This window comes from Buteo buteo, chromosome 3 (genome assembly GCF_964188355.1).
Source record: "Buteo buteo chromosome 3, bButBut1.hap1.1, whole genome shotgun sequence".
In the NCBI taxonomy this organism is placed as follows: Eukaryota; Metazoa; Chordata; class Aves; order Accipitriformes; family Accipitridae; genus Buteo; species Buteo buteo.
In genome coordinates, this window is record NC_134173.1 from 77,942,183 (window position 1) to 77,968,387 (window position 26,205).

The 26,205-nt window shown below is 59.9% G+C and overlaps 1 protein-coding gene across 2 annotated transcripts; it reads right to left on the reverse strand.

The window, feature by feature from the left end:
- Positions 1-26,057, reverse strand: LOC142029368 (casein kinase II subunit alpha-like). Of its 2 annotated transcripts, XM_075024131.1 has the most exons (13): positions 25,875-26,057; positions 13,944-14,079; positions 11,487-11,598; positions 9,588-9,689; positions 7,380-7,430; positions 6,273-6,332; positions 5,118-5,201; positions 2,965-3,075; positions 2,281-2,382; positions 1,238-1,338; positions 887-1,035; positions 531-620; positions 1-419 (listed from the first exon to the last, which is right to left on the reverse strand). In XM_075024131.1, the coding sequence occupies exons 2-13, from the start codon at positions 14,042-14,044 to the stop codon at positions 304-306; spliced, it is 1,179 nt and encodes a 392-aa protein (XP_074880232.1). In that variant the 5' UTR covers positions 14,045-14,079; positions 25,875-26,057; the 3' UTR covers positions 1-303. The 2 variants fall into 2 exon arrangements, with proteins under 2 accessions (XP_074880232.1, XP_074880233.1); XM_075024132.1 differs by lacking the exon at positions 13,944-14,079 and having other exon boundaries at positions 25,875-26,049.
- Between the last annotated feature and the right edge of the window lie 148 nt (positions 26,058-26,205).

Below are 26,205 nucleotides of genomic sequence, written 5' to 3' on the forward strand. Positions count from 1 at the left end.
TCCATCGCCAGAGAGTGTGATATTGTTACTGCACAGAGAAAAAAAAACCAAACAAAAAAAACGAAAAAAAACCCCAAAAACAGAACCTACATTTTTGCTCTTTTTTTTTCTTTTCTTTTCTTTTCTCTTTCCATACTCAACAGAAATAAAAATAAAATTCCAGAGCGCCCTCCTGCCCCATTTCTGCCTCTGGGCAGGGGCTGCCGGCTGGAGCCCGTGGCTCTGGCGGGTCAGGCAGGAGGGCAGAAGGCAGGCGCGGCACCGGCCTCAGCGCTGCGGGAAGCCGGCGGTTGAGAGGTGAGTTCAGGGTTGTACGCCGGCTGCTGCGGGGACCGGCGAGCCCAAAGCGTTGGGAGAGGAGATGACGGGTGACGCAGCCAGGCTGCCGATGGGCTGGGACGCGGACATTGAGGTAATACCTGCGCCGGAGAGAGAGGGAGCGGGTCGGGGGGAGAGCCCAGAGCTGGCGACGACGCTCGGCCCGGGGTGGGGGGGCCGAGGGGGTCCCCGGCCGGAGCCCCAGCGCTCACCTGCCAACATACTGGAGGAGCTGACAGGCGTGTTACTGGCCGAGAGTCCAGCCGAGGTGCCGATCCTGGCTGGGTCTTTCGCTATGGGATCTGCGGGGCAGAAGGGAAGGCGACGGGCGTCAGCGAGGGCTCCCCGCGCGCCCGAGGGGAGCGCTGGTGCCTCGCTGCCCGGCCCCCCCCCCCGATGATGGGGCAGCAGCCCCGCAGGGGGATAGAGGAGCTAGAAGGACGGGCAGAACCGTCGGGGTGGCAAAGGGCACCAGCAGCAGCGAGGAGGAGACGGGTTCTGGGCAGAGGGGAGGGAACGGCGGGCAGCCCCGAGGAGCCGGGGCAGGCAGCGACGCCGGCAGACGTACAGAAGTACGGGTGCTCCATGGCGTCCCGCGCAGTGAGTCGTGTCTGGTGGTCGTAGCGCAGCAGCTTGTCCAAGAAATCGAGCGCCTCAGTGCTCACGAGGTGCTGGTTCTCGCTGTGGACGAAGCGCTCCCACCGCTTCCGTGAGTGTCTGCGAGGAGGAGGAGGAGGAGAGAGCTGCATCAGCCCCGCACCCTGCCGATGGCACGGCGAGCTCACCTCCCACGCTGCCCTCTCCCACAACCTTCCCCGGAGAACAGCACAAGTCAGCGGGAATCCCGGCACGGTGCCGGACCGTTTCTCTCGCCCCCAAGCCCCGACCGTGGTGGGGGAGGATTTGGCCGCGCACCCACCTGCCGAGGATGTCGTTGAAGCGGGGATCGAGCTCGATGTTGTACTTGTCGATGTAGTCGTACAGGTCCTCCGTCCCCAGCACTTTCGCGATGCGCACGAGCTGGCAGAAAGGGTGGAGAAGCAGCAACGCTGAGGGCGACGGCAGAGACGGGGCTCCTGCCAGCCCAGCCGCAGCCCCGCGGGTCCCGGCCCCCCCCCCTCCAGTGTCCCTCGCTCCCCCAGCAAGGCCACAGCTCAACTCAGCTTCGTGGCTGGGGAAGGACACGTTCCTCTCCCTCTCCGGGGTGGAAAGCGAAGGCAAGGCCTTGCAGCCCTTCCCTGGGGCAGCTGGAAGCCATGCAGAAGCGTGCCCTGGTCCCGCTCTCGGCAGGGAAGGGCAAAGAGGTGCCCGCAGCGAGCTCCAAGGTCGGCGTTCCCAGATTTCCCCTCCTCGCCCCGAGGGCGGGTGCAGCGGGGAAGCCGGGATGCCACAAATGCAGGTTCCTGCAGGCCCTGCTCCGGGCTGCGGTGGGGTTAGGAGCCCGCTGGGCACGCCTGCGTTCGCTGGCTGAGTTTACGGGAGCCATACGACTGGAAAACAGCAGCCAGCTCCGAAGCCGCGTCCCATGAACCCCACCGCGGCAGCACTGTCCTTTGGAGTAACCGAAATGGGAGCGTGCTGCTCCTGCAGCTCCCGAGCTGCGCCCCGGCTACACCTGCAGCGCGTGGGTCAGGCAGACGGCTCGTGTCATCACCTCCCAGTACAACCAGTGCTTTGCTCGCCTGCCCAGCCACCCCCAGATTTAGCTGCCAGCTCACCCACTCCTCCCCCAGACAGAAAGCGGAGGGATAGGAGAAGCAGGGAGCACCGAGACCCCGGTGTGGGGAGACGGGGCAGCACGCAGAGGTAGCACAAGCGTGCCAGCGTCAGGAAGCCGCCGCGCTGGTTCGGTGCCGCCGGTTTGCTTCACGGCACGCTCCCGGGCTCGCCCAGCTCCCCGGGATGGTCTGCGGGAGGAAGGGGTGACGGGGGGAGCGGGCAGCGTGCTGCCCTGGGGCTCACTTGATCGTAGTTGTCGTGACCGTGGAAGAAAGGCTCTTTCCGGAAGATCATGCTGGCCAGCATGCAGCCTAAACTCCACATGTCTAAGCTGTAGTCGTACATCTGGAAAAGGCAAGAGGACAGAGAGGGGAGGTCAGCGAAGCTCTGGTAGCCACCAGGCTGCCAGGACAGCCCAGGAGGGGGAACACACACTGAACCCCCCCCCAGAGGACGGCAGAGAGCAGAGGGTGGGTGTCTGGTGCCGCATCCAGCAGCTCCACGCTCTGCCTTGCCCAGGACCGTCTCCAACACAGGCTTCAGGTTCAGACCCTGAACTGCACGTGGCCTCATCGGTCGTGGGCAGAAAAGCTAGATGCCAACCAGCCAAGAGCAGCCACCTCAAGGGCTGTTTGGAGGATGGCAAATAATACTCTCTTTTATTCTCACCTTCCCCAGTTAACTTCACCCCTTGGCACGGATTCACCCCAGGCAGGTTACACCGATCACTCAAGAGCCTTTCCCAGCCAGTGTCGAGTTGTAGCTGGGCTGTCCCCCCTCCTGCTCATGTGCAGGGCATGTGCCCAGGCACAGGAAAACCCGGGGCTGCACGGCAGCGGGACACCGCAGCCGCAGGACACCAGCCTGCGTCTTTCAACACCCAGGCTCCGCTGTCGGCACGAGGGGCTGGACCCCGCCAGGACGTACCTGGTAATCTACCAAGAGCTCCGGTCCCTTGAAGTACCGCGAAGCCACCCGCACATTGTACTCCTGGCCGGGGTGGTAGAACTCCGCCAGCCCCCAGTCGATCAGGCGCAGCTGGAGGACAAGAGGAGAGAGCACATCAGCATGGGGACCCGCAGACCCCAGACCCCGACCTCTCCAGCAGCCCTTCAGGGGTTCGCAGCAGGAGCATCTCGGGGGGGTGTGACACCACGGTTCAGGGGGTCTGGCGCGGCATCCTCCTTCCTTGTGGCATCGCCGATGCTCCGCCGGCACCCTCACCCGGCCGGCGGGGCTGCGATGCCTGTCCTGCGCCTTCCCCCACGACTACTCCCTGCTTCGGACTCGGGCTTTGTGTTTCGCCCCGTTTTTTTGGATCTTTTCTCCAACTCGTCAGGATCGCTCTGAATTCCAGGGGACTTGCAGCCCTCCCCAGCTTTGCTCACTAAAACCTGCGGACGACGCAGGCTCTCTGGTTCATCAGCCAGGTCGTTAATACTGAGAAACGCCAGGCCCAGGACAATCCCCCTTGAACCCGTGCAGCGCTGCCTTCCACTCTGACAGCAAACCATTGATAATTACTCTCTAATTATGGCTTTCCAGCAGCTTTAGACCTACTGTATAGAAAATGCATCTAAACCCCGTTTCCCTGTTTGGCTTATGATGTCAGAAGTCGTATTAAAATCGAGATATATGACGTCTACCATCCACAAAGAGCCTCTCCAGTGGTTTTACTATTAATCTGGGGAGAAGGAAAGACTGGCTCATGGCAAAGATTGGCCACACGGCACTTACAACAAAATGCACCCGGTAGGATGCAGTGCGATACTGGGGAAGATTTCAAAGGGCACGGTGCCCAAAGAGCACAGGGCAGGGGTTCGGCCCCTTTCCGTTCTGATAACAGGGGCGTTCACCGGCTGCAAGAGGCTTTGCCGGTGCCATGGAGAGATGCCCAGCCTCCCGCTGTCCAAGCAGGCGCCTTTTGAAGTCCTTTTTATTTGAGGTCCCAGCTGGCCAGTTGCTACAGAGGTGCTGGAAGAAATCTAAAGTTCCATTTACAAGCCTAAGTAACTGACAAACAGGTGGCAAATAAAAGGAGTTTACTGGATGCAGGTGCAGGTTTTATGGTCACCTGTATTTCCAAACAAACAGCTGCAAATTCAGCCCCCTCCCCGCGCTGGGGTCTGCTGGGGCCCAGATCTAACAAGGGCCAACCCCGACTTAAAGGCAACGCTCTCCTGCCTGAATACGGGCTCGGGCGTGCTGGTGCTGCCGGAGACCGGCAGGACCGCGCGGCGTTAACCGTGCCGGGAAAGTTTCGCTGTCGAAACCGCAACTGTCCACAGCAGCTGAAGGCGGGCTAAGTCTGTGCTGGCCTGCAGGAACAGGAGTGTGGGGAAGCGGGTAAAAGCAAACTGCTGGTTGGTTCTCTTGCCGGCACAAAGGCTCTGAGCCGGGAGCTGAGCGGTCTCACTACAGGACAGACATGGAGGTGCTGGAGCGTGTCCAGAGAAGGGCAACCAAGCTGGTGAAGGGTCTGGAGCACAAGTCTTATGAGGAGTGGCTGAGGGAACTGGGGCTGTTCAGCCTGGAGAAAAGGAGGCTCAGGGGAGACCTTATCGCTCTCTACAACTACCTGAAAGGAGGTTGCTAAAGATGTGGGCGTTGGTCTTTTCTCCCCAAGTAACAAGCGATAGGACAAGAGTAAATGGCCTCAAGTTGCGCCAGGGGAGGTTTAAATTGGATATTAGGAATAATTTCTTCACTAAATGGGTTGCCAAGCATTGGAACAGGCTGCCCAGGGAAGGGGTTGAGTAATCATCCCTGGGGGTATTTAAAAGATGCGCAGAGGTGGCGATTAGGGACATAGGTTAGTGGTGGCCTTGGCAATGCTGGGTTCATGGTTGGACTCGATCATCTTAAGGGCCTCTTCCAACCTCAGTGATTCCGTGATTCTAAGAGCTCCCGGCCTTTGCTCAGCCCTGTGACAGCGAGAGCAGGAGCTAGCACAGCATGGCTGACCCTCTCCCCTCCCAGAAGCAGACCAGGCAGAGAGAACCAGCCCAGCGCTTCCCTGCAGCGTTCCCCTTTCCTTTCCCCAGGGAGTCGGATCTGGGGCCAGCAGGGCCTCACCGTACCTTTCTGTGCTCGTGGTCAATCATGACGTTGTGTGGCTTGACGTCTCGATGCATGACCCCCATACTGTGACAGTAGTCCAGCGCCTGCGGACAGAACGGGCGCCGTCAGAAAGCCTCCCTCTGCGTGACAAGGCAGCAGGATCGGGCAGAGAGCCCGCAGCCAGAGGCGGGTGAAGGACAGACCCAGAGGCTGTTCTGGGACAGAGCCAGCCAGCCACCTCGGGCAGCACTGAGGTCAGCCCCTGCTTCAGTGACGCCTGTCCTAAAAGCTACAGGCACAGAGGCGTTCCCCAGGGATCTCCAGACCTCGGCCCTGTCCCGGATCCTGCATGGTCACCTCTAGCGTGGACCCTCCCTGGGGTCCAGCACGCGCCGTCACCTCTCCTGGAAGGAGACCACTAAAATCCTGCAGCATGGGTCAGACCAGCCCACCGCGCCGCAGGTCCATGCACTGGGCTCTGCCCCCCCCCGGCACGTCCTTTTGAAGGTCAGCCCAAAGGCCAGAGCTGGAGCGTGACCGAGCGGCGGTGAGGAGGCAAACCCCATCTTCCTCTCCAGCCCTGTGCCAGCCCCACCGGAGGAGACCTCGTTCAAAGGCTCCCGTCTCCCTGCAGTGCCTGCTCCAACTGAAGCCCTGCAGATGGGACGCTGCAGTCGATCCTGGCCGGTCTCTGCCGGCGGGTATGGCTGGGACAGGCAAGGAGTGCTCTGGGAGAGGGTTTCGGCACCCTCGGACCCCCGGCTGACCACCTGAGCAAGCCCCAGCACGGTCCCGGCCTCAATGGCAGCTTGCAACCCAAGCCACCTCCAATACCAGGTCCCAGCAGAGGCAGAATTCTTGCAAGGGGATAGCCAGGGAGATAAATAAGATGGCTTTTTGCTTCTCAAGGACGCGGCGACCTCACCCTCTGAGCCGCTCGCTAGCATGCTCCACAGCCACCTGCCTCTGAGCCTCCCCTTGCGCGGTGGCCCAAGAAGCCATCCCACGCGTACGGCCGGGCAACGGTCCAGCAGGGTTTAGTAGCCAAATGAGCTCCGCGCTCTACCTCCTGCTTCTACACACAGAGCCCCCGGGGGAGATTTAGCAGCAGGTCTCTGCTTGAGTGAGGATTTTCTTTGGGACTGTGGATTTCTCAGCCGCCGCTTGGAGCTTACCTTTAGGATTTCATACATGTAGAACCGTATGTCAAAATCAGATAGCGTCTGGTACAATTGCTGGAAGAATGAAGACAAGAGGCAGGTTAACAAAACACAGCACGTTTATCCACTGCTCCTGGGCGCAGGACCTGGGCTCCTCGTGGAGGCAACAGCCGCCTGCACAGGCGCAGAACAGACACTTGTGGAGCCACAACTCAGGCCCAGAGGCACCAACGGGCCAAACAGCACATGGGCAGCTTCGTACCCGCTTTGTACCCCGAATTTCCCCACCTGGGAACCGCCAGCACACCACAGGGAGGAGCCAGACTCTCAGTCTGGCTAACCAACCTTCAGAGCACGCGTGTGCCCTCCCTGCTTCCGCCCAGGAGGGGACCAGGGAGCTCTGAGACCCGGCACCTGGAAGGATTCAGTTTCCCATCCTGAGGACAGGGGATGAGGATGAGAGCGCACGTCTTGCCGCCCTCGCAAAAAACGCCCAGAGAGCAATTCCCTGCGACAGCCCGAAGACAAGCCTTGGGAACAAGAATTGGGTGGGAAAAGGATCACTCCAGGACTTACAGTGCATTAATTACTCCCCGAAAACAAATGAGCAGCCACAGGCAAAGCGGCTGCCGGTTTAGTAACTCCTCCAGCCCATCTCGATAACCCTCCTTGTCTTCTACTCAGCCCAGGCTCCAGGGACGCAAGGCTCAACTAATCCAAGGTTTCAGCCTGCAAGTTGGCCAACATGAGATTGCGAATACAAGCCCAGGATGGCCAAACACTGGAGCAGCGTGGCAGAGAGGAGAGATTTGGGGACAATCCCTAACACGAGCACTATGCCACTGGCTCTTTCCTTAACTGTGAAATGTAGAAAAAAGCCGCTGGTCACAGCCCAGAATCCCCTGGCCCCTCTGCAACAGCAATGCCAGCCATTTCTGTGACACCGTGTGCCTCTGAAATAGAGGACCGTTCCTTCCCCACCATGAGGCAGCATCAGAGTGGCTCGGGAATCCCTCTGGCAGCCAGGGTGTGATGCCTGCTCTGCAGCACAGCCTAGAAGAGCTCTCCCGGACACGCCATCACCGGATTCAGGAGGTGTCCACAACAGTGGTGGTCGCTCACCTTGAAGTCTGTGTTGTTGACATGCTCGAAAACCAGGGCAGGCGTCCGAGACTGCAGGATGGCGGCATCAGTTCAAGAGACAGAAAGAAAAGAAGAGAGGTTTAGTCTTCCTCAAGGCAGGAGAGTGCAGGAGGGGGCAGGCAACTGCCCTGTGTCCAGCCCAGGGCCCCCCAACACCCACTGGGAGCTCCTGCCCTCCTGCCCTTGCCACCCCGGGTCCTGCCTGTACTGCAACAAGAGCTGCTCTCGAGACAGGACTGCTGCCCAGCATTTAGCAGCATCCAGCGCATTAGGAGCTGCATCCTTACACCACCAGCTGCGCGTGTGCCCTGTACATACCCCTACCAGCGATCAGACCCGATGCGCCCACCTCTGGGTACTGAACGGGACCCAGCAAAGCTAGGTCAGGGCAAGGTGGGAATGAAGGGAGCTCTCGGGGTCTGGTTTATAAGAGCGGTGCCTGCCAGCATCGCTAGAGCGAGCTAAGGTTATACCCTGGAAAGGGGCTCTTGCCTCAGCTGTCAGCAACCCGATCTCACAAAGACTTCATAGAAACGCCGGCAGAAAGGAGAAGGGGCCAGCGCTGGAGCTGCGGAGCCCCGGCCAACCACAACCCTCCCAGACAGGCCCAGCCGGGGCTTCCCAAACTGCGTTTTCGGAGATGCCGCAGGCGGAGGAGGCACGCAGCCCCCCTCAGGAGCCGAGCGAGCTGCTGCCGTAGGTTTCACGCCATGTTTTCTGGCTTGTTTTTGTAGGATTCTCCCCACCCCTTCCCCTTTCTCTTTGATCTCCTCCTCCTTGCAGCGGGACGCTGGACCTCTGGGCAGGATTCCCAAGGTCTGTGTGCAGGGAGAAATCCCCCTCTCTGTCTGTACAGCCCCTCCTGAATACACACAGGAGGCCAGGTCAGCCCTTTGGGCCAGAGACCACCCTGAGCACTTGCGCAGAAGCCATCGCCCTCAGCAAGCCCACCAGCCCGCCGCTCCCCAAAACAGCCGCCCACCCCAACACGAGAACCTGCACCTCGGATCCTGAGCCGGCCACGTAACCCCCCCGCTCTCCTTCCCTACGACGTGATCTGTCACCTCAAACGTCACCAGCCGGCTTTGCAGACCCCGTCTGGAAAAGGAGCAGCGGAGCGAGAGCCTGTCCCCAGGGCCCCCGCTCGCTGCTATCTCCCTGCAAACAGCTGCCTTTCACGGCCCGTCAGAGGATTAAAATTGGCTCAAATACGCCCTGCTAATTCATCCTAATGCAGCTTTTTAATCAGCGCGTCAGGCGGCACGAAGTCACAGGCCTTGGAGAAATTCAGCCGTGCTACATAAACACCAGGGCCTTTATCAGTCTGCCCATGTAAAACTCTCACCTCCGCTGCCAAAAGCGGGTTTCCCAAAACCCTCCGGGTCCTGCCGAGCGCTGCCTGCCCCCCTGCCCAACTCAGGGCACCAGAGCCCACCACACAACTGACCTGAACCGGCAATCCTGCCCGGATCACACCGGCCGGATTAGAAACCGGCGGGGACAGTGGGATACCCCGGCTCCGCGGGGATAACAGAAGTGAAAGCCGCCCCTGGGCAAGAACCAGGAGACCGGCCAGCGCCACAAAGGAAACATCATCTGTTTTTGGGAGGAGTGAAGGATCTCAGCACACCGCAGAGCACCGAGGCACTACGGCGGAGGAAAGCCTCCCTCTGCCCTATCACTTTGACGATAGCGCAACCCCAACCTCCTCCCGCTCTCCGCCGATTTGCTCACGTTGGCCGCTGCCTGTCCTTCTTCTCAGCCTTCGCAAAGGCGGGGGGGGTCACCCAGCAAACAGAAAGCAGCCTGGCGCTGCGCAAGACCAGGGTGGTTTGAAAGCCAAAGAACCCAGCGGGCAGAAGGCACCCCTTGTTCCCAGCCACTTTTTCGGGAACGAGAGCAGACGGCGCTGTAGGCACAGCCCTCCTCCACCTGCCACTGCTGGATCAGCCAGAAATATCTCCTTCCATCTCTACCCTCTCGTCTACCGTCTCAGCGGTGCTCAAGCGGGGAACAGGCGCAGAGATTTCCCCGGGCTGATTTCAGCTGCCAGATGGATGCCAAGTGGGCCAGGGAGTCAGTCCGAGCTCGGAGAGACTCCTAGCTCACGGGGTGGGAAGGGGTCTGAAGGACTCCCTCGCACCCCCCCAGCTGCGGGCGTCAGAGCTGCCCCTTCCCCTTCCTTACCACAGGGTCTTTCACTATGTCTAGCAGGCTGATGATATTGGGGCCTCCTCGGAGATTCTCCAGGATCTTAATCTCACGCTTGATCTTCTTCTTTTTCACAGGCTGAGAAAACAGAAAACGAGAGCCAGTTACCAGCAGGACAGACCTCTCCAGCCACTCCGGCATGACGGGCTGTACACGTGGCAGGGAAACGGCGAAGGAGCGTGTGGTTCTTCAGTCGTGCAAAAGAAACGGTGATGAGCAGGCATGTTCTCTAAGCCTGCACAGCCCGCGTCTGACCCCGAGGAGCACAGGCTCTGCCTCCTGAGGATGGTGGCTCTCCCCTGACAGGGTACACAGCGTCACCCAGCCCCACGCCAGCCCTGTGGGAGAGCGGAGGGAGCGTGATCCCATGCCTCAGTCACTCAAATCACCCTGGAGGACGTCAGCCTGTGAGCTCATCCACCTAACAGCTCTCTGCTTCCAAAGGAACGGAGTTTCTAGCATTTGGAAGACAGTTGCGAGATTATTTTACTAGGTTTTAAGGAGCAAGCTTAGTTTCTTCAGGTCCCAGGTTAAATCTTTGACTGAAACTTTGGAAACAGTTAACCAAGAAAAGCATGATTCAGTGAAAAGAGTTCTAGCAGCCAAGCCCATCCGTGTCTCCGTAACTCCTCACAAGCAGTCCCCAGCACGAGCTGCCCGGGGAAATCCCCCCCCAGCTTGCAGAGCGAGCACAGAGACAGCTCTGGATGTGCTCAGAGAAGCCAACCCCAGTCCCTCTCCTGCCTCTGAAGATGGGATGCTCTTTCTGCCTTTCCAGCTAGCTTTCTGCTTCTCCATCACAGGCTGGGCAAATACATTAACGAGGACATTTCTCACGTTCTCACTCGTAACCTGTCCCGAGCTTTTCCGCACATGTATTTCTGTTGTGCTCCTTAATTGCTATACTCCTTCCACCTTCACCGTTTCTCTCACGAGGGCAACGTTCTTAAGAGTGTCCCCATACTTTGTAACTCACACATCCCACAGACTATAATTGCATAAGGCTTGGTCACGCCACAGAAATTAGCTTGCCACCACGAGCTGACGAGCCTAAACACGGCCTGTAGCCCATTGGTCAGGACTCTGTTAGCTTTGGTGAACCGCTCTGTGCCCTGCCCAAGCTCCCGGGACACGTTGGTGTAACCGTGCTCATCCCCAGGGCACGAATCGGCTGCAACTTACCGGCCGAGACACCACATGTTGCAACGACCTTCCGTTGCAAGATGCTGCTCTGCTCATCCCGGGAAAGATCTCTGGGCTCATGCGCCCTCGCTCGGGCAGGGAGCTGTGCTCCGTGAATCCAGCATGGGGATTTTATGAACTTGGATCAGAACGAGCCAAGTAGTCGTGCTGAACTGGTGAGACCATGACCTGAAACAGGCCCAAAGAAAGCCTTTGCCCTAAGTCGTGGAGCACCGCTGAGACGCAGCCACCTGTCAGGAGGAGAGCATCACCCACCACAACCTCACCGCGGCGATGCCGGTGGGTGACAAAGAGGGAGGGCAAAGGGGGCACAGGCAGAACATCCATACGAGGCCGGGTGCAGGACCTTCCTTCTGCCTCCACTGCATGTATGTGATCCCCTGCCTCCCTGCTCTAACCCCTGGTTTGCTTGGAAAGAGTTACCCAAGAAAAGGGTAATTCAGTGAAAGAGTTCTAACAGCCCAGCCCGTCTGGGTCTCCATAAATCTGGTTTCTTGGGAAGGAGACAAGCTACCTAAAACTTTTGACTTGGGGACTAGTGTCTTCCTCAGCTAAGATGAGATCATCCAAATATTGACAGAGCCCTTCAAACGGAGAAGGCAGGAAAAGGCAAAGGAAGGGAAGACGCAGAAGCATCGGCAGAGGAACAAAACGGTGAGCAAATACACCTACCTTGAGGATTTTCACAACCACTTTCTCATTGTTGGTGATGTTGATGGCTTCAAAGACCTCACTGTATTTGCCACGGCCAAGTTTCCGCACAAGCTGATAGTCATCTTGGTTGCTGTTTGAGAAACAGAGAAATAAGAGATGACGAGGTTGCGCCCAGCTCAAAACAGAGCACTGCTTGCTTTAGAGACAATGCTTGTCCCAAGGAGAGCGGGAAGGTCAAGATCTGGGGGTCAGTCTACGGTAAATGGAGAGCTAGCAGTGTACCACAGCGCCTAGGGCTGGAGAGAAGCAGCTACCACCGCAGAGGAACATGCAAACCGACCAGCGAACGACTGGAGAGCACCGCTGCGGCACAGCGCTGCCGGCAGCACGCACGGCAGAGCGCTGGCTCAGCAGTTTCCACGTGGAGATGGACACCAGACCTCACGGGCATTACGGGGAGCTCGGGGACAGCCCCCCCAACGCTTGCACGCACCGCAGCCCTGCCGGCAAACCCTTCTGGCACGCCGAAAACGCTTCTGTCAACTCCCAACGCTGGCGCGCTCTCCCCCTCCCAGCCTTAGCTCTCCTCCCGGCTCTGTTACAGGTCGTGCGAAGACGATGCCTTTCTACCTTTCCTTCTTCTCAGTTACAAAGAGGAGGTGGTGGGCTGCAAGGACTAGCTCACCTGAAACTCCAGAGCCCACCAGCAGTTAGTTAATGGCAGAGACTGACAAAACACCTGACAGAAAAATTCCCCTGCGACCCCTCCTTTATACTGAGGTCTAAAGGATCTCGCAGACCGAAGGATAAATATTCCACACAAGAAATCAGAAGAGAATAAAACAACTCTCACCCATAAAACCTCCACTTATTTAAATCTACTAAGGTCTAACCAAAGTCACCTGAGGGGACTGAAGGAAACAGCAGAAGTATCAGCAATTAATTCTGCTACACCAAGGAGGGAAAGCACAGGGCCCCTGCGGCTTTGATAAGGATAAACAAGTGGGGGAAAGAAAGGGAATTACAGGCTGGAAAGCTTGACTTCACAAATTGCTAATTACCAGAGACAATACAGGAGATGACTTGTCAGCACCACGAGGAAAAGAAGGAGAGTTCAAATGGGCAGCGGAGCTGTAGCACAACCCGACCGCACCAGGCTGCTTTGCTCCTTAACCCGAGGTTACGCTTGGCAAATACGAATAAAGGGAGCGTGGTGAACCACGCATTACAGATGGGGAGGATTAATTCATCTTCACTAGGAACCAGACGGGAAGGCTCAGGGTTAACATTAGGGAAAACATTAACTGCAGGGATTGTTTGGGTGACAAAAAAACCCCAGGATGCTCGCAGAAGACATGGAATTACCATCTCGGAGAGACTGAAGGCTCCCCAGGGCTCTGCCTGGCGCAGGAGATTTGGAAGTGGATATAAAGCTTTTCATGTCTAGGTCACCGGTACCGGTGGCCGGCACACGTTGCAGCTAGCCAGGGTCTGGGCAGAGAGGAGGGATTGCACTGGGGAGGGCTCCTAATCCGGCCCCGGCAGCAACCTCACGGACAGCTGCCAACCGCAGCATGGGAACAGCCTCCTCGGTGCCCAGGGTCTGGCCGCGGCCTCAGATAAAAGACTTATTTTTACAGATTTTACCACAACTACCGAACAAAGAGCAGCCTCTGTCCCTGGCAGGCAGCATTCCTTCGGCCTGAAGCACCGGGTGCACGGCTCGGGAAGGAAGGTGCTCTCGAGCAGGGGAGCATTTCTTGCTGACGAGCGCTACGTTACTACCTGAGAAGTCAAAGCTGGCCCTTTGCCCAGCTCGTCGCCAAGCCAGCTGCCGTATAAAACAATCAACTGGTCGTCTTCATTTCAAGTTCTCAGAGACTCCAGTCCTCAGGGGAACTCCAAAAAAAAAAAAAAGTCACGAGACTTTGACCTTCGTCCTTTCAAACCCCTCTTTGCTCCAGGACCGTTTCCCAAGCTTCCCACTGTTGCTCCCCATTATCCCCATCAGCGCCCTGGGGACAGCAGCGCGGAGGCTGCTGTCTTTTGACGTAGCCATTCTTCCCAGCGATAAAAACCAAACCCTCATCACGCTTCTTTAATTGAGCGCTTACTTGTGTGCTTAAAGCCAGGCACCCAGGTCTATCTGAAACGCTTCGGTACAAGCGGCTCTGCTTGCAAAGCTGCCGAGGAACCGCAGGCTCGAGCCCAGGACTCCCCTGGAAATCAGTCCCCCGACTTCCCACCCCAGGCAGCGCAGCCCCCTGGACGGGCGCCAGACGGCAACGCCGAAAACCAAAATGCCGGTGCCCGCTCCGCTGGGTGCCGCCCCTCACACCGCGGCCGGAACGGAGGCTCCGCGACCTGCCCTCCTGCCTTTGGGAGGGCGTTTGTCCCCGCGCCGCGGAGGATGAGCGGCGGCAGCGCTCGTGCACGGGCCCTGCCGTAGGTCCCCCTCCTATCTCCCAGGCGTACCCCCATTCCACGACGTGCGACTCGTAGTCCCAGTACTCGCGGGGTCTCTGAGTGTTCACGTCTGCATAGACCCTGGCCCGACTCGGCACTGGCCCCGACATGCTTCCACGGCCAGAGGCGCAGTACCTCAATCACCCTAAAAATATAAACACACATGAGTTGGGATGAGACCAAGGCACACTTGTGAGAGAAACAGGGAAAAGAGGGGGCACGTGTCGGGCGAACCCGAGCAGAGCTGGGGGGGGGGGAGCTGCAGAAAGCGAGGGTGGGCAGGAGGCACGGCTCAGCCCCGCAGGGAACACCCAGCAGCACCGCAGCCGGCGGGCAGAGCGGAGGGAAGCCGTGCCCGAGCTGCTGGCCCGGCGGCGGGTCTCTGCTGGGAAGCAGGCTCTGGGGTCTGCAGAGCCGATAGTTGGGCTGTCCTCCTTCGCGCCCCTTCCCAGCCCAGTCCTCTCCCCCCCCAAAACGCTCTGTCCGCCCTGGAGGCCACTGAAGCCAAGGGCAGAAACCTCCCTCTGCTCTCCAGCTCCGGTTAGGAGCGAGCACCACCAGCTCCTCCCTGAACCTGCTAGCTTTGGCCCGAGCCTGCTTCCCCAACGAGAGGAAAATGGTAAAACAGAGACGCCAACAGAAGAATTGGGCAGTGCCGAGAATGGGGCCAAGCTCCACAGAGCCAGGGAGCAGGGGACACACACACAAAGGGAGAAAGCAGGTCTGTCCGGGATGGGGAAGGGAGCTCTGTCCATCGGAAAGGCTGCACAGACCCAAAACACAGCGCCCGCTTTCCCGAAGGAGCAGCCCAAAGAGGTACGGGGGTCGAGCACGGCCCCTCTCAGCTCACGGCTGACTGCCCAGCTTGAGTGCTCGCCCCCAGAGGCGGCCGGCCTGGCTCTCGACATCCCCTTGGGAATTTCCCCACGTTCACCTCATCTCTGTGGAGCAACAGCATCGGCTCAACTCCTTCCAACAGCTGCCCCGTGCCTCTCCCCGGGCACCCAGCGGGGATGGAGGCAGCTCTCGGTGCCCAGCACGAGCAGAGGTTAGAGCCGGCCCTGGCAGAGCCCAGGGAGCTCCGTGCCAAACCCCGTCACCTCCCCAAGGACACAGGGAACGGAGCTCTTCCGCCTCCCGACAACTGGAGATGTTGTGAGCCACACGGATTCCGCAGCGAGACCCCAACCCATTACAACCAGCAGCTCTCCAGGAGCCCACCGGCCCCGGTGAGACCACGCGCTCTCCCGTGGCTGGCAGTCCCTCCGGTACGTGCAGCAGGGCAGCTCCCGTTACGTGCCGGTGAGCGCCGGAACGCTCCAGGCGGTGAAATGTGCCACGTCAGCCGGCTGGGCCGCGGAGGAGAGGGCCACGAGTCCTGCTGCGTGCCAGCCCAGCTGCTCCCCATCCTCCAGGCAGCACCCGGGAAAAGGGGATACGCAGCCACGGAAGAAATGTTTCGGCTGAACAACACAATCCAGGAAACACGGGCGGGTACCGAAAGCCTGGCTCCCCTCCAGGAGAGGGCAAGACGCGGTGCGGAGCCGGCAGACGTCCGGCAGTTGGGACTGTGGGCTCAGGAATGCTGCTCTTGCTGTCCCCCATCCTCCCACGGTAGCGGGAAACTAGCCTTGCAGTCGGTCTTTTACCCAAAATAGAAAATATTCTGACACAGCAGCCCAGGCTCTGCTCCTGCCATAGCAAAATCACCCGCAAGCCATGTCACGGCACGGTCGGTGAGTCTATAAATCAATACGAGCCCCGGCCAGCAAGGAGCACCGAGCATTTAGACAGCCCTTTTGCATTTTTAATATCCTGCGCAAGGGTTAATAAGCATCTTGAAAGGTAGATGCTACCCAGCTGGTACAGAGCCAGAGGCAGGCAGCTGCCTGCAAGCTGCGAGCAGAGCTGGGGCTTGGACGGACAGGATCCGGCCCCTCCGCTGCTGCAGAGGCTGCTGTCCTCCACTGCCCGACCCGAGGGGGAGTGAGCAGAGCTCATTAACCCAGGAGAAAAAAAGAGGAGTTTTCTGCCAGGTGAATGGGCTCCACCAGCCCCGCCAGGACCCTGCAGCCCGGAGCGGGGTTTGGGGAGGGTGGGGAGGTACAAAAACCACTCAGAAACTGAAAATGGAAAAATCCCACCAAGTCCCGTCTGCAGCTGTTCAGTGAAATGGCGTGCGCACAGATCCCGGCAGCGGAGCGGAGACGTTCTGCTCAGCAAAGAGCAAAAAGAAAGTTGTTTGGGGGTAGAAAGAATATCCTGCCGTTCTGCCCACAGTGGGGTGCGCCCCGCATCCAGCAAACGTCCCAGGAAAAGCACGGCAGGAGCAGCACACGCTCCGAACAAACCAGGAGCGCAGGGGGCCAGGGAGAAGGAAGAGCCAAGGCCGACGACTTCAAAGAGAACACGCCGGGGCACACGCAGTGTCGGCCTGCGAACGCGGCGTTCCCATTTATCCTCCCGCGGCGCGGCGAGGGAGATCAGCCGGCACCGAAAAGCCGGCGCGAGGGGACGCGGCGCTCTCTCAAGGCCGGCAGCGGGCAGGATCAGGCCTGCCTGCAAGGCCGACTCCGGCGCAGAGGTGACATTCCTGCTGCGGCATTGCTGGCATTGTGGATGGGGGTGAAAAGTGCTGACGGGGAGAAGAGAACGACCGCAGAGACGTTAGAGAGGGAGGAAAAAAATAGCAGGAACCTTCCTCGGGGCATGAGGCAGCGAGCGAGGACACGGCCGCACCACCGCGGGCTCGGCACGACCCTCTGCTCCACGCGGGGGAAACCCACCTGCGACGCGTGGAGAGCAATCGCACGGGCAGCTAACGAGCCTCAGCTCGGGGGGGCTGCGGTTGTCCCACCGTCCCAGGGCAGGAGAAGGCTCCACGCGGAGCACCTCCCTGCTCCGATCCACTGCAACATCGCTTACGTGCCAGCACCGGCGATCTCCCCTCTGGCCAAATCAGGCTCGCTCCCCACGGCACGCTCTCCGGCGCCTGAGACTCTCACACGCGAGGCTGGAGAAATAAGCCAGGAATCCTGTCATCCTGTCCCACTTTTCAAATATTTTTAACCTGAAGAGCTTGGGAAAAAAAGCCATCCTCTCTGTTCTGTGCTAATTTCAGAGGGCTTTTTTTTTCCCCTCTAAAGGCTTTAATGGAATCGGCGCGCTCTCGGGCAGCTTTCAGTTCCGTGCATCCCGTGTTTTGGAGATGTCAACCACGGTTGGGGGCTTCTTGGGCGTCCTGCACTTACTGCTTTTAACTCACAAACACCGGCAGCAGCTCACCGGCTCCCCGTGCTTCCCCACCGCGGAGTTCACTCCCGGCTCCCCTCCGCAGGAAGCAATCTGTTGAAGGATTTTTAAACTAAAATAACAAATACAAGTGGGAGGCAGCATTTGGTCTCTCTTTAAAAGGGTGACGTCCTTCCTCCTTTTCTCGGCGGCATGACTGAAACGTAAGGAATGTTATCGGAGAAGCGTTGAGGTGAAAGCAGCCGGTGCACCTCCTGACATCGGTTAAACTGCCCTCCGATGAAATGCAGGCAGAACAGGCAGCATCCCTGCCTGGGCAGGCCCCTTCCCCTCAGCACAGACACGAACCCCCCCCAGCCGCCCCTCTGAATCCCTTAGGAAAAGGGGGCTGCGGGTGACCACGTCCCCCCGCTGCCGCTGCACCACCCCACCGAGTGACACGGCTCAGAAACAGACCCGGGCGTAAGAAACCCCGTGGTCCCACGGGCCACCGCCATCCCACCCAACCACCCACGATGCTCGCTTCCAAGCGGAGCCCCTGCCGCGGCTTCGCAGCCCCTGGCGAGAAGCCCGTAGCCCCAAACAAGGCCATGGCCACCATCATCCTCCCCAGAAAGCCAGAATCGGCCCTGGGATGTGCCGGCTGGAGTCCTGGGGCTGCCTGGACGGCACCGGTCCCCTCTGGACAGGCCCCCCAGGGTCGGGGGAAGCTCTGACTCCACGCCAGCTCCCCGACACGAGCTCGGGCAAACCGCTGACATTTCACGCACGAGGAGCTGTCAGCACGAAGCCGGGGACAGCCAGGCAAGGCCTTGGGAACACGCTCCGACCTCTCTCCCTGTTGGGAAACGCCGGCTGCCCCGTCCCACGGCACACCACTGCCCTCCAGCTGGCCCTGGCCGACCGTCGGCAGTCGGGGGAACCGGCACAGCCCTCGCCGAGAGCGCTGCCTTGAAATCCTCCCTGAGCTCATCTCCCCTGCGAGGCAGCGTCTCTCCAAATCCCTATTTTCTGGGCTTTTCCTGCTGGTCAGACTGCTGCTCTCCTTGGCCAGGACCGTGCCTTTTGGGGTCTGGAAAAAGCAACAAGCCTTCATGGCACTAAATAAACTCACAGCCAGCAGAACTTTGGAGGAGAAGGCAGCAGAGAAAGGCAAGCCGAGCACGCAGACACAGAGAGCAAGAGCTTAGTATCCGCATTTCCAGCTCTGGATAACAAACCAGAGCAACTCGGCGGACTGAAATGACAAGGGAAGCGGCTGCAGTCGAAACTGAGAGGACAGAAACAGGCTGGAAACGACAGCCAGGCTAGAAGCAGCTCCACATCCAACCTCGAAGCCTGACTTCTCCGCTCGGCTCAAAGGCAGGCTGCTAGCAGAGGGGAGGATCGGGGAAAGCCCGCTGCTGCCTCCCTGACCCGCTGGCGCAGCACCTGAGTGTCGCAGGCTCCGGGGACCCTCCCCAAAACGAAGAGGGAAGCTGGAGGAGGAGAAGACCTTCCCCACAGCCAGGAGAGTTCCCTCAGGAAGCGACTGCAGCCAGAGGTGCTTCCAAAAAGAGCGGCGGCCGGAGCTCACCACCGCCAAAGGCACACAGCCGCGGCAAGGGTGGGCTAGGCAAGAGCCAGCAAGGCTCACCGTGACCTCCAGCCCTGCACAAAGCCGCAGCTCAGGGCAGGCGACGTGTAACCACATGGCAGGAGGCAGGCTGCAGCACCGAAATACTCACGTGCCCCTAACTTTTGCAATCTTGGGGCTGCTCCGAAGGGAAGACATACATGGTGGCTATAGAATCAGAGAACCATTGAGGTTGGAAAACACCCTTAACGTTATCAAGTCCAACCGTTAACCCAACACGGCCAAGTCCACCACGTCCTCAAGCGCCACATCAACACGTCTTTTAAATACCTCCCGGGATGGTGACTCTGTACACGTGGATTTATCTGATTTAAGAAGGTACAGGAGAAATCTGGCAAGTGCCACCAGCCAAGGCTCCCATGCTAGTGGGAGCACACGAAGCTGAGCGGCTGCTCCCGGCCCGAGGTTGGCACAGCAGGCACTGCCCCTCACGCTGCCGAGCCACTCTCCGCTGAAATTTTAATAAGCGTAGAGGCGAAGAAATCAACTTCACATCCTCCCTTAAACTCATCGACAAGTTAGGAACGTTCTCGGGAGCGTCTTCCACACACCACGCAAGGGAGAAAGCGTAAAAATAGTCATTTGGGAACACGATGAGCCAGGGAGTATGCAGAGAGAGCGGAGGCATGACTAGGGCACAGCGGGGGAAAGTCAGCTCCTCAAATACCCGACCGCAGGGCAAAACGGCATGGGTCAAAGCCAAAGGACAGATGCCACAGTGAGAAGAAGATGATGAAGGCCACCTTCCCATCTTCCAAGGTCAGCAACGCTCTAGTCTTGCCTCCTACCAGTCTCAGGAGCTTTCAATCAGCCTCTCTCCACAGCTTTTAGCAGCACAGCGGCACGCTTGCCCACGGGGTTCATGAGGACAGCCACCTCTGCATGCCCCGGGGAGCTGGGAGCCTCACGGAGAGCCTGGACCACCCAGGGAAATCCCGAAGCAGATCCCTGGACTGTGGATGCTTTCAGATGCCAACATTCCCGCTGACAATCTGCATTAGGCAGCGATACAGGCAACTGCTCGGAGACCGGCCGCTTGCCCCCAGGAAGGTAAGATCACGGTACAGAGTAGAAACCGCACCGATTTCTATCTGACCTGACAACTCTGCAGAGGCAAAACGCAGCAAGGAAAGCAAGGACAGCTGTTTCCAGGAGAGATGCTGCCTCTCTGAGGGGGCCGATGGCTCTGGCTCCCAACTCCTCCCCGGCTCCCCGGAGGGGTAAGGAGCAGGGAAGAGCAGGGAAGAGCAGGGAAGAGCAGGGAAGAGCAGGGAAGAGCAGGGAAGAGCAGGGAAGAGCAGGGAAGAGCAGGGAAGAGCAGGGAAGAGCAGGGAAGAGCAGGGAAGAGCAGGGAAGAGCAGGGAAGAGCAGGGAAGAGCAGGGAAGCCCCTGCCCTGCGGCTAGGGAGAGGGAGGGTCACCTGCAAATGGAGGAGTGCATCTGTTCTTCAAAGGGATACAGGGCTCGTACTCAACACAAGAGTTAAGGATCCAGGTCAGATCCAGCCCGTGGGGATAGAAGTTTTTCCTTCTGTTCCCAGCTGCTGCACTGGCCTGACACGCCAGCGGCTGCGGTGAGGCCACGTGAAGTGTCCCGCTTCTTCCCCGTAAAGGGATCGCACCCGAATCACCAGACCTCTAAAATGGCCACAGCTTTTTTAAAAATCTGCCAAAGCCTCTCCTCGGCACCAGCTACTCGGGAATGACGGGTAAGGGGTACGGGGTACAGGTAAGCCCTCGCTGGGCAACTTCAAACCCCCATTTCAAACCCCAACGTGGGAGAAGACCATAACCCTTCCTCTCCTGAAGCTCAGCAGCCGACATGAGCTCACCACCTCCAGCCACCTCTGCAAAGGGCTCACCCGACCTGACCGCAAGCTACTCCCCGTTTTTAAAGCTTCAGCCCTCACAGTCGTTCTGGGGTCTTGAGAGAAGCAACCAGCCCCGTCCGATGACAGGTAACAGGCTAGGGAAACCCTACTCTAAATGCGGGGCTAGGTGACCCCCCCATCTGACGCCGTCAGCAGGCCCATGGGGACAAGCAGGTCCCCGTCCCTAAAGGAGAACAAAAGCAGCATCTTGTCTGGTTCCCATCCACCTGCCCGAGCAGGCACTGTGGCTTCAGAGCCCTGTTTCAGCCCCAATTATTCTAAAATTCAAACCAGCTCAACTCCAGAAGGGACCACCCGACTCCCAGGTCTGTCCCCTCCTGGCTCACAGGGCATTGCGCTCCCCTTGTCCCCTACACCAAGTGAAACAACTTTTGTCAGGCTGCAGCTTTCAGTCTCTGGGTGACAGAATTTTGCATGCCACAGCCAGAAAAAGCTGATTTAAGCTTAATCCCATCGGAGCCCTCGTCCCTCCCAGCGCATCTCCGGCCTCATCGCTTCGAGGAAGGGCACGTCTCTCCACTCGCTCCAGCCGCTAACCAGGGATCTACGCTGAAAGTGCAGGAAAAGCAGCGCAGGCAGAGAGCCCTGCCCAGGTACTGCCTGCGTCTTCACCCGAGGCCCCGGGCAGCGCCACCTGCATCAGGATGCGGGTCCGGGAGCGGTTTGGCTGGATCGGGATGCGGGTCCGGGAGCGGTTTGGCCCAGAATGGTTTCCACAGCTGAGCCAGTTGACTGCAGCCAGCTCAGGTTTCCAGCCTGAAATCCCAGTGCTGGCATCAGTGCACGGAGAGACAGACCCAACACTCCTGCCTGCTGGGGCAGACGTGCCCTTAGTCATCCTCCGAACAGGGAAGCCTCTCGAGCCAGGCACTCAATAATGTACTTATTCGTTTAAATCACTGTGATTGCTTCGTTACATCCAAACCCGCAGCAGCGAACAGTCTGGAAAGGCAATGGTTTAGGGTGAAATGGCTCATTTGCCTGGATAGGGTGGGCTCAGCTGACTCCGTACCCAAATACTGGTGCTATCCCATCGCTCACAAGGAACCGTGCCCCTCTCCCACAGGATCGCAGACTCGTTTAGGTTGCAAGAGACCTTTAAGGTCATCAAGTCCAACTGTGAACCCAACACTGCCAAGTCCACCACTAAACCATGACCCTAAGAGCCACCTCTGCGTGTCTTTTAAATACCCTCAGGGATGGTGACTCAACCCCCTCCCTGGGCAGCCTGTTCCAATGCTTGGCAACCCTTTTGGTGAAGAAATTGTTCCTAATATCCAATTTAAACCTCCCCTGGCGCAACTTGAGGCCATTTACTCTTGTCCTATCGCTTGTTACTTGGGAGAAGAGACCAACCCCCACCTCGCTACAACCTCCTTTCAGGTATTTGTAGGGAGCGATAAGGTCTCCCCTGAGCCTCCTTTTCTCCAGGCTAAACAACCCCAGTTCCCTCAGCCGCTCCTCGTAAGACTTGTGCTCCAGACCCTCCACCAGCTTCATTGCTCTTCTTTGGACACGAACCCAACACCCCTGTGCCCACCCACGTCCTCCAGCTCAGCGTGGTTGATGCTGGCTCCCAAACCCATTCCACCTGGGGAGAGCGGGGAAAGAGGCTCAAATGCCAGATCCCGGCAGGCAGGAGCTGGCGTGGGGCTGATGGCCTCTGCCTCCTCGCCCTCCCTCCCTCCTTCCACGTCTTGACCTGGACCTTTGACTTCAAACCCTCTCCTATCCCCTCTCCTGCAACTCCAAATCCCTCCTCCCCGACCTCGCTCGCCTCCAGCTCCTCGCCCTGGCCTCACGTGTCTCTCACTGCCATGTTTTTAACCGCACTTCCACGCACCCCGCGGAGCGAGGTCCGGCGACGGCTGTGGCAACACAAACCCTCCCATCCCCGAAGAGCGGGAGCCGTGCCGAGTTGCCCGCAGCGTTTTGGCATCGTTGCCGAAGGACTTCTCCGAAGAGCCACGGGGGGCACTGGGTGCCGCCAGGAGAAAGGCTCGGAGGGAGAGCAAGCTTGGTCAACTCCGGGCTTGGGGGAGGAGGGGAAGCGGCAAGGGGTTGAGTTCCTAAATTTAGACATTTCTGCATCACGCAGTGAGTTTCAAGGCGGTCGGAATAAGCAGGGAGGTTTCAGAGGAAGAATCAGCTAAAAGCTGTGACAACGGCACCTTCTGCCCCATCCGCATCTCCTGCGGCCAGCCGGGAATGCTGGTGAGACCACAGACCCACAGCGCGGCACCCATCGGGGCACCTCCCGGCATGACCCGAGAGCCGCCAAAAACACCGCCGCCCTGGGGTGTCGTGGTCTCCCTCGCACAGGCTTCGCCACATCGCCCGCCTTTAAAAGGCTTTGGTCTCCTTCCTCTGCGAACCTCGGCGGGCAGGGATCCCTCCCTGCGGGACAGCACCCGGTCCCACACCGAGACTGGCGTTTTCCTTTAAAAATTCATCATTGGTGCTTACAAAAGGCTTTGGGATCCTGGTACGGCACACGGACCTCACTGCAGTCACAAGGATGGGGCTTCAACGTTAAGGGGCTGCTGGGCTGGGGACCGGACCCCAGCAAGGCTCCAGACGGAGGACGGATTAATTAGTACAAGAAAAAACTCTCAGAGTTTGGACAGGGACAGGCTTTGTGTTGTTTTCGTCTACACAGTTAATGAAGAGCATAAGCAAAGTTCATTAGATATTTCCCACTCTTTCCATCCCCTCGTCGCAGGTGAGTGGGGAGAGGTTTGGCAGAAACCGCAGGTCGGTCGGTGCAGAGCCGTGCTCCCCAGCAATTACTGCTGCGTTTCACTAACGAGCGGGCAACCGACTGCACCGGGAAGGGCCCGAGCAGTCCCCAAAAGCGAGATGCTGCACCCCACCACCCCCCCCCCGCCTCTTGGTCGGAGACTAGACTAGAATTTTTAGAGTAAACCACAAGAGTCTGGTAAAAGTAAACCACGGCGCTGACCCCTGCCCTGCCGCACCGTGCTCGCCCACCCCAGCCCCTCTCCTGGCAGCACCCCACCGCATCGGCCGGCACCCACCGCATCGGCAGACAACGTGCCACCCAAAAGACACGCGTGGAGTCTGGCAGGCGCGGGCAGCGGTGCCAGATGCCCGTCCCTCCTCGCAGCCCCCCAGCACCAACACACACCGGTGGGTCGCCGCGTCACCCGCGCAGGACAGCGGCCACCTCTGCCGGTGGCATCCCCTGCCCCACACCTCGCCGCTACAGCCCCACGTCCCCCCCAAAACAGGGGGGGGTCTCCCTGCCCCGCACCTCACCCAGGTGAACCCCTCACAAACAGGACCCCAACGCCTGGTGCCCCACAGGGACCCCCCCGGCAGTGGGGCAGGCCCCCCTCTGATACGGCTCTTGCACACTCACACCCTCAGACCACCCCCCCACTGCCGAGCCCCGCCGACCCCCCCCTCACCCCACTGACACCCAGCTCCCGCACCTCCCACCCCTGGCACCCCCGACACCCCCAGTGGCCCCCATGTTCGCCCCTCGTGCATCTGGTGCCCGCCACCCTGCCCCACGCTCACCCGCACACCCCTCACCCCCATGCACACCCCCCACACACCCCTGTGTTCACCCTCACCCCCCCCATGCTCACACACAACCCCACACCCAGGCACTCACACCCCATCACACTCACCTTCACAGACCCCCCCCACACTCATCCTCGCCCCCCCGACCTGCGCACACACCCCGTCACGCTCGTACACCCCCCCTCCCACTCACACCCCCCCCTGCACTCACACCTCCCCTTACACACCCCCACGCCCACACTCACTCACACCCACCCGCTCATAGCCCCCACCCACAGCAACACACTGCCACGCTCACACTCACTTTCACGTCCCCCAACTCGGCTGCACTCACCCCCTGGTGCTCACACTCACAGCCCCACACTCACACTCATACCCACTCACACCCCTCCATGCTCACGCTCACCCCCCACACTCACACCCCTCCATGCTCACACTCACACCCCTCCATGCTCACACTCACACCCCTCCATGCTCACACTCATGCCCCCACACCCCAATCTCCCCCCCGATCTCCCCCCTCATGCCCACACTCAAACACACACTCACACCCTCATGCTCACACCCTCAGTCACACTCCCCATTGCTCACGCTCACAGCCCCCCCATGCTCACACCCACATACCCATGATCACACTCACCCCCCATTGCTCACACTCCCCCTCCACTCACACTCACCCCATGATCACACTCACACCCCCATTGCTCACACTCAACCTCCATTCTCACACCTACTCAAACCCCCATGCTCACACTCACCTCCCACTGCTCACACTCACCCCCCACACCCACCCCCCTTCTCACACCCACACTCAACACCCCCTCACACTCCCCTCATTGCTCACACTCAGCCCCCACTCACACTCACACCCCCGTGCTCACACTCACCCCCCATTGCTCACACCCACACTCAAACTCCCCCTCGCACCCCCATTGCTCACACTCACCCCCCACATTCTCACACCCACACTCCAACCCCCCCTCACGCTCCCCCCATTGCTCACACTCACATACCCACACTCACCCCCCACTGCTCACACTCACCCCCATTGCTCACACTCAGCCCCCACTCACACTCACATACCCACACTCACCCCCCACTGCTCACACTCACCCCCTCACCCCCCCGTGCTCACACTCACCCCCATTGCTCACACTCCCCCCCCCATTCTCACACCCACACTCGACACCCCTCACACTCCCCCGCTACTCACTCACCCCCCAATCACACTCACATACCCACGATCACACTCCCCCCCCTTCTCACACCCACACTCCAACCCCCCCTCACACCCCCACGCTCACACCCAACCCCACTCACACTCACCCCCCCCGTGCTCACACTCCCCTCACCCCCCCCCATTCTCACACCCACACTCCAACCCCCCCTCACGCTCCCCCCATTGCTCACACTCACATACCCACACTCACCCCCTCACCCCCCCGTGCTCACACTCCCCTCACCCCCCCCCTCTCACACCCACACTCCAAGCCCCCCTCCCACCCCCCCATTACTCCCCCCCCCGCTCCCCATCGCCCCCTCCCGTCTCCCCCCCCGCTCGGCCCCGCCGCCCCCTCCCCGGTGGGGCCGTGCCGCGGGCGGCGGGGCCTACCTGGCCGAGCGCCGCGGCCCGGCGCTGCGGGGAGGGGCGCTGCCTCCCCTCCGCCGGGGGTGACAAGATGGCGGCGGCGGCGGCGGCGGACGGGCCGGCACCGGGCGGGCCCCGCCGGGCCGATGGGGGGCGCCACCGCGCCGGCGGCCCCCCGCGCCCCACCGCCGGACGGAGCGCCGCCTCCCGCCCGGCCCCGGCCCCGCCCCCGGCCCCGCCCCCGCCCCGCACCGCGCCTGCGCGGCCGAGGGGGGCGGGGCCGCGGCCGCGGCGCGGGGGGCGGGGCCGGGGGAGCGGCGGCACCGGCGGTCCCAGCGATCGATCCCGGGGGTCC

Coding starts and splice junctions, on each gene's coding strand:
- LOC142029368 (XM_075024131.1), bottom strand. CDS start 14,044: ATGTCGGGGCCAGTGCCGAGTCGGGCCAGGGTCTATGCAGACGTGAAC. Junction 621..886: donor CATGGAGCACCCGTACTTCT/GTACGTCTGCCG, acceptor TCTGCCCCGCAG/ATCCCATAGCGAAAGACCCA. Junction 420..530: donor CTCCTCCAGTATGTTGGCAG/GTGAGCGCTGGG, acceptor TCTCCGGCGCAG/GTATTACCTCAATGTCCGCG.